Raw genomic sequence first — 7813 nt, 5'->3', positions numbered from 1 at the left:
GGCAATGGAAGCCAGAATTAGTGAAGATGTTGCATCCTCCCTAATGGGAAAACTACAAGAACTGATCTGTAACACGATGGCAGGACAGACTACCCAAAACCAGGCTCAGGAGGAACCGGTGCCACCCAAACAGTTACAGCAAACCCGACCGCAAGATAAAGACATGTAGGGCCTGTCTCTTGAGGCTAAACACCTGAGGGAATTAAAGAAGTTTGACCCTCGCTCCTTTGATGGATCTTTGGGGGACCCCACCAAATCAGAGATGTGGTTGTCATCTATCGAGATGATTTTTTGTTTTATGAGGTGCCCAGAAGAGCACAAGCTCCAATGTGCAGTTTTCATGTTGACTGGCAACGCAGAAATCTGGTGGCGTTCAGTAGAGAAAATGATTGATACTGGTGGGAAACTTGCAACCTAGGAGAAGTTCAAGGAACATTTCTATGAGAAGTATTTTTCGGCCAACACCCGGTACAACAAACAGACAAAATTCTTGAACTTGAAACAGGGGGTTATGTCGGTGGAGAAGTATGAGCAGGAATTTGATAAGTTGTCCCACTTTGCTCCTGAACTAGTAGTCACTTAGGCAACGAGGACAGAGAGATTCATTCAAGGTTTGAAGAGCAGACTGCGAGGTTTGGTACATGCCTTGGACCTCAAGACATATGCTGAGGCACTACGGGCCACCGTGAGGATTGATGTAGACTCCCAGGCGGGAGAAGAGTATAGGAGGTCACTCGGGGTTAGGACCTCTGCAGGTCAGAAAAGGAAGGCTGAGCCCAGGGCTCTTGAGCATCAGCAGAGGTCTGAGAAATGCCCAAAGAGGAACGCGTCGAAACTCAAAGGCCAACCTGTAAGCTCGTTTTAAGGAGGCTCGAGTCTTCAGCAGCAGCAGGGTAGAGTGTTTTCTACCACTCAGTGTGAGGCCGAGAAGTCAGGCACACTGGTGACAGGTACGCTTCCCATTTTGGGGCACCATGCTTTAGTTTTATTTGACTCTGGCTTTTCACATACCCAAAGTGGTTTCAGCATGGAAGGCCAGTAGACTATTTGACCAAGGAGCCTGGGGCTTTATGGCCAGTGTGGTTGACACTAGAAAGGTTGAAGTCACCTTGACTTCAGAGCTAGTAGTGAGAGATTTTCCAGACGTTTTTCTAGAGGATCTTCCTAGACTGCCTCCACAGTGGGAGATAGATTTTGCTATTGAGTTGGAGCTCGGCACAACCCCTATTTAGAAGGCTCCATACAGGATGGCACCAGCAGAGTTGAGGGAATTGAAGGTCCAATTGCAGGAGTCGTTGGATAAGGGTTTCATACGCCCTAGCGTGTTACCATGGGGTACACATGTTTTGTTTGTAAAAAAGAAGGATGGATCGTTACGTCTGTGCATTGATTACAGAGAGCTGAACAAGGTGACCGTCAAGAACAAGTATCCCCTCCCCAAGATCGATGACTTGTTCGACCAGTTGCAGGGAGCTACGGTATTCTAAAAGATTGATCTCCGGTCAGGATACCATCTGCTGAAAATAAAGGACAGTGACATACCCAAGACATCTTTTCATTCGAGGTATGAGCATTATGAGTTTATAGTGATGTCGTTCGGCCTAACGAATGCCCCAGCAGTGTTCATGGATCTAATGAATATGGTGTTCAAGAAATTCCTCGACACCTTTATGATTGTTTTTATTGATGACATCTTGGTTTATTCCAAGACAGAGGCTAAACATGAGAAGCATTTGCGGAAAGTTTTGGGGACGTTGAGGGCCAATAAGTTGTATGCTAAGTTTTCTAAATGTGAGTTTTGGTTGAGGCAAATGTCCTTTCTAGGCATGTAGTATCGAAGGAATGTGTCTCTGTGGATCTTGCAAAGATTGAGGCAGTTACGAGTTGGGCTCGTCCAACCACAGTCAGTGAGGTGCGCAGTTTCTTGGGGTTAGCCAGCTACTATAGATGATTTGTGAAGGACTTCTCTAACATCGCCGCCCCATTGACTCAGTTGACCTGGAAGGGAGCCCCTTTCGTTTGGAATGAGGCTTATGAGAACAGTTTCTAAGATCTCAAGCAGAGATTGTTTCAGCCCTAGTTCTTATAGTACCAGATGGATCAGATGGTTTTGTCATTTACAGTGATGCATCCAAGAAGGGGTTGGGATGCGTACTGATGCGGCAGGGCAAAGTAGTTGCTTACGCTTCACATCAGCTAAAGAACATGGACAAAATTATCCCACACACGACTTGGAATTAGCAGCAGTGGTTTTCGCTCTCAAGATCTGGAGACACTACTTATATGGAGAGAAGATACAGATCTTCACCGACCACAAGAGTTTAAAGTACTTTTTCACTCAAAAGGAGTTGAACATGAGGCAAAGAAGGTGGCTAGAGCTGGTGAAGGATTATGACTGCGAAATTTTGTACCACCCAGGGAAGGTGAATGTAGTGGCAAATGCCCTAAGCAGAAAGGTGGCTCATTTAGCGGCCCTCATTACTAGACAGACTCATTTGTCCAATGAGCTAGAGCGAGTTGAAATTGTAGTGGCAGTAGGAAGGTCATGGCATAGTTAGCGCAGTTTTCAATGCGACCGAGTCTAAGGCAGAGAATTATTGATGCGTAACGTTGTGACTCTTATCTGGAGGAGAGAGTTCGTAGGGTGGAGTCAGGCTAGGATGGTGAATTCTTGATATCAGCAGGAGGTGGTCTCTTCTATTAGAGACGTTTGTGCATGCCAGCAGATAATGATATTAAGGATGAGTTATTGTCAGAGGCTCACAGTTCCCTGTTTCCGATTCACCCTGGCAGCACCAAAATGTATCAGGACTTGAAACGTTATTACTGATGGAATGATATGAAAAGAGATATTGCGGAGTATGTCAGTAAGTGCTTGGTATGCTGATGCGTTATTTTATGTGATGAAATAATGGAATGAATTGCGGTGATGGGAATGCGTTAAGCAACAAGTTTTCTCAGCAGAATCCAAGGATAAATTCCACTGAGTTTCTTGGTAAGTCCAGGGTTGAACTTAGGGACTAAGGAAAACAGTATGCAGTGATAATTTTCAAGAAGACTTTGCAGTAACCAATAAATCAAATAGTTGTTTTTGAGTTGTTGTTTGAGGTATAAAAAGTATGCGGCGGATTTGAGAAAAGATTGATTATGCGGTAGATACACTGAGTATGCGAAGGAACGGGTTCGAGAAGGTTTTTAGCTAGCGTTTCCCGGGAATGCGTCCAACTATGCGATCATGCTACATTCATGCGACAGCAAATCATTTTCCAAAGTAAATGCGGTACTCCTAGTTTTAGGACACATGTGATGAATGCGATAATGTCCATAGAGCTTATTCCTAAGTCTCTATTTTTTGCCTATGCGATGATGCAAGATGCACACAACGACAAGGTGACCACACAAAATCGTAACCTATCTCTAGGATGCATGCGATGCGTAATAGCAAACAATGCTTATTCCTAAGCTTCTATCTCTTGGTTATAAGTTCTAATCTAACTCCCGAACCTAGATTCTAACCTGACTTTTCCAAGCCTAGATTCTATCCTTAGACTACCCTGCCGAGTATCTCTAATGGATGAATGATGCATACATAATACAAGATAATCGCATAGAATGAAGATCCCCAGTTATGCTAGCTAAGTGTTTCTCAACCCATTCGGCAGATTTAGCTACTCATACGTAATAAACAGAGAGTGAACAAATATAAAGAAGTAGATTCCATTTCTATAGATAAGTTTAAGTACAAAATGACAATGGAAGATAAGGATAGAGAGCCTGGTAGCAATCCCTTGCTTCCCAAGGTTTTTACATTGTCAACTCTATTCTGTTCAAAAGATATTTCTGCTTCCGCAGGAGCTGACCCTCTCTCCGATCTCGACGCTTCCGGCATTCTTCCAAGATCACTGGAACGATCTCTCGGCATAATCTTGCTTCTCTCGCTTCCGCCTTAAATAAAAGAATATCTAAGAACAAGGCTACTTCTAACTATGGAGAAATTTATCTAACTGTTGAACTAGATGCATAGACAAACTCCTTCTTTGAAGGTTGCCTTTGGTATTTATAGAGCTTCAGGGTGAAAGGTTTCTTCTCTCTTATGATTGCACTGATGGTATGACATTAATTCTCTGATTGATGTGCCGAATATTTGTCACCGAAAAGTTGAGTGTACCTGCTACAGTAGTTCGTTAGCGGCTTGTCAACTTAATTCAGACTCGACCGTCATTAGCTTTCTGTTCCATCGTGATTTATTATGTTTTTCACCCAAATACGGCCACCAAGTTGTGCCAGCTCTATGCAGCAATCCTTCTTGAGCAGATGTTTTCTAGCACAAGTCACCGCAAAGCCTTGCAGTAACGCTGCACTCGACCATTGATTTCTTGTGATCGCATTTTCCGCCTTGCGTCAACGCATATTCTGTATACAAATACAAAAGTTAATTGTTTTCATGCGATGAACGCATGCGATCGCAATGTCATGAACTTAATGCTTTTTGGATGAAATCTTATATATTTTATCAACGCAAACCTGCATTGTTTAATAACTTAGTACTGTAATAACGTGCATTTCTGCCCGTTATCATGTGCCAGCAGGTGAAAGTCCTGAGGCAGAAGCCAGCAGGCTTGTTACAGTCATTGAGTGTGCCAGAATGGAAGTGGGAGCATGTGTCTATGGACTTTATCGTGGGGTTACCACGGACAATCAAAGGTTTCACGGTAATTTGAATTGTGGTAGACAGAGTTACAAAATTAGCACATTTCATACCTGGAAAGTCCACCTTTTCAGTAAATAAGTGGGCACAGATATACATGAAGGAGGTAGTGAGATTGCACAGAGTGCTTGTGTCCATCTTGTTGGACAGAGACCCTCGTTTCACATCTAACTTCTGAAAGAGTCTTCAGGCAGCTTTGGGGACCTGGTTGGATTTCATTACAGCTTTTCACCCACAGACTAATAGATAGACAGAGCGATTGAATAAGATATTGGAAGACATGTTGCGTGCCTGTGCTATAAAGTTTTCATAAAGCTGGGATGCTCACTTGCACTTAATAGAGTTTGCTTATAATAACAGCTACCAGTCCACTATTGGGATGTCACCATTTGAGGCCTTATATGGGAAGAGTTGCAGGTCTCCTATGTGTGAGGATGAAGTAGGAGAGAAGAAATTGATAGTTCCTGAACTAGTGCAGACCCCAAATGAGGCAATACAGAAGATCAGGGCTCGTATGCAAACAGCTCAGAGCAGACAGAAAAGCTATGCCGATGTGAGACGTAAGGACCTGGAATTTAAAACTGGTGTTAAAGTGTTCTTAAAAGTGGCACGTATGAAAGGTATAACTGAGGTTTGGCAGGAAAGGGAAGTTGAGTCCCAGATTCATTGGACCTTTCGAGGTCTTGGAACGAGTTGGCACCGTAGCTTACCGTTTGGTATTGCCTCCAGCATTATCTTCAGTTCATAATGTCTTCCATGTTTCGATGCTGAGGAAGTATGTGACAGACCCATCCCATGTAGTTGACTTCGAGCCCTTGATGTTGAATGACAACTTGAGCTACGAGGAGAAACCTGTAGAGATCCTCACTAGAGAGATAAGGACATTGTGCCGTAGGGAAATTGCATTTGTGAAATAATGTAATTTCAGTAATTTTAATTATTTGAGGGCATTTTTGAAATTTTGGACTTTAAGTGTAATTGCGGGAATTTAATTGTTGACATTGAAATAATTCAATTTGGAAATTAATGGTGTGCATTAATTTCATTTTTGGGAAAGAAAACAAGTTAATAAAATAAAGTTGAATAAGGAAAAGAATAAAATAAATTTATTTTATTTCCTTTTAAGTTTTAATTATTATTATTATTATTAATAATTTTTATAAAAACAAATTTTCCCTTCTCCCTCTTCCTCACGTTTTCCGAGCCACCAGACCGCCCCTGAAACTCTTATTTTCCCCCTCGCGTCACCGCTTCGCCCGACCATTCAGCTACCCCAGTCGGTCGTGCCTCCAGTCACGCCATCGAGGACCTTGCCCGACGCCGCTTGTGGAGTCGTCCACGGCATAGCGTATGCACCGCTCTTCCAGACGGAGCCTCCCTTCGTGCATCATCGATCGATCCCCCCGTCGTCCAGCCTCAGCCTCACACCTACGTCTGCCTCTTTTCTCAGAAGTTCATGTTATGCAACCGCCGCTCAATCTGTTGTGAGGCTCACCAAAACTCAAGTTTTATGGTAAATTTTGTTATTTTGATTAAAGTTTGGATAATTTTCTAGAAATTAATAAATGCCCATCAAGTTCATGGTCTAAAATCTCTTGGGTCTTATTTTAAGGTTGGAATTACAGTGTTTAGGAAGAATTTAGGTGCTGACCATTGGAATTAAAATCTGTTATATGAGAGATTTTAGAGACTGAAATTTTTGAAACGATTGTTGATTAAGGTTTGTTTTGGATAAGTTGTGTTAGTAGTGCTAAAATTGGGCTTAAAGTTGAAATTAATTATTGATTCATATTCTAGGACCTAATTCAGAGTTTTTGGAAAGCTAGAAAGGAGTTTATTTGCTTGGGTTAATTTTGGACTCAATTTTGAGGTAAATAATCTTACTATTGGAACTGTCCACGGGCCAGACACTAGATGTATGCTAGCATGATAGATGAATATTATGACAGAACGATGACATGATAGACTGATAGTATAGTATAACTGATGTATGTTCTTGTATGAGGATCTGAAAGATTTATTTGTGCACGTAGATACTTGAATGCTAGCATGAGATGATATTTGATTGCATGAGGTTGTATTTGATCTGGGGATATTGAGGCATATATGTATGTTATAGAGCCATGGTGTTGAGGTGTATATGTATGTCATAGAGTCATATTGTGATAATTATGATGTTGAGACTATGATAGTGATTTTTCTGATTAGTTAGATGCCCACTAGATATTGTGTTTCCTTCGGGATTCACCATATTTTATTTCCTTTGGGATTCACCAGATTGTGTTTCCTTCGAGATTAATCAGATATTGTTCTTTGGGATTAACCAGATTGTGTTTCCTTCGGGATTCACTAGATTGTGTTTCCTTCGGGACTCACCAGATATTATGTTTCCTTCGGGACTCACCAGATATTATGTTTCCTTCGGGACCCACCAGATTATATTTCCATTGGGACTCACCAAATATTGTGTTTCCTTTGGGATTCACCAGATTGTGTTTCCTTCCAGACTCACCAGATATTATGTTTACTTCGGGATTCACTAGATTGTGTTTCCTTCGGGATTCACCAGATATTGTGTTTCCTTCGGGATTCACCATAGGTAGAGGGCATACTTAACTACAGTAGGATAGAAATCAGTTTTTTCATGTATGTATGTGTCCCATGAGGACTAAAGCAGTTTATATGTTCCACCAGAGATAGGCATCAAGAGGACATAGATGCCTAGCCTGACCGCAGTAGTGGGGTTACATATTTAGTATTTTATACTTGTCCTTTCTCATGTTGTTGTTCTAGGTAAAGATAGAGACGCATCGGCGATTGACAAGCGGAATTCGTGATCGAGCCACGGGACCAGTTTTATGCTTCTGCTCAGGAGATTTAGATATCTTTTCATGTTTTTCTTAACTTTCAGTTTTGATGTTTGAAACTTACTGTTAAGAATTGTTTTCATACTTATTTATTAACATTTACGATTTATGGGTACTCTATTATTGTTTTTAATATTTGAAATTAATGAAGGACTTTTGAACTTACCTTATTTATTTAGCATTTATTTCACCATAAAAATGTGTCGTTTTAAGTTTCATGCATGTATGTATTTAGTAA

General features: G+C 41.4%; 1 protein-coding gene across 1 annotated transcript; it reads left to right on the top strand.

The window, feature by feature from the left end:
• The first annotated feature begins 2147 nt into the window (after positions 1-2147).
• On the top strand, positions 2148-5456 carry LOC120077398. Its single transcript, XM_039031280.1, has 3 exons — positions 2148-2553; positions 4590-4712; positions 5050-5456. Exons 1-3 carry the CDS (start codon positions 2148-2150, stop codon positions 5454-5456), a joined length of 936 nt encoding a protein of 311 aa, XP_038887208.1.
• The last annotated feature ends 2357 nt before the right edge of the window (positions 5457-7813 follow it).

Source organism: Benincasa hispida, chromosome 5 (assembly GCF_009727055.1).
Source record: "Benincasa hispida cultivar B227 chromosome 5, ASM972705v1, whole genome shotgun sequence".
Lineage (NCBI taxonomy): Eukaryota > Viridiplantae > Streptophyta > Magnoliopsida > Cucurbitales > Cucurbitaceae > Benincasa > Benincasa hispida.
This window is presented reverse-complemented; position numbering and strand designations above follow the sequence as displayed.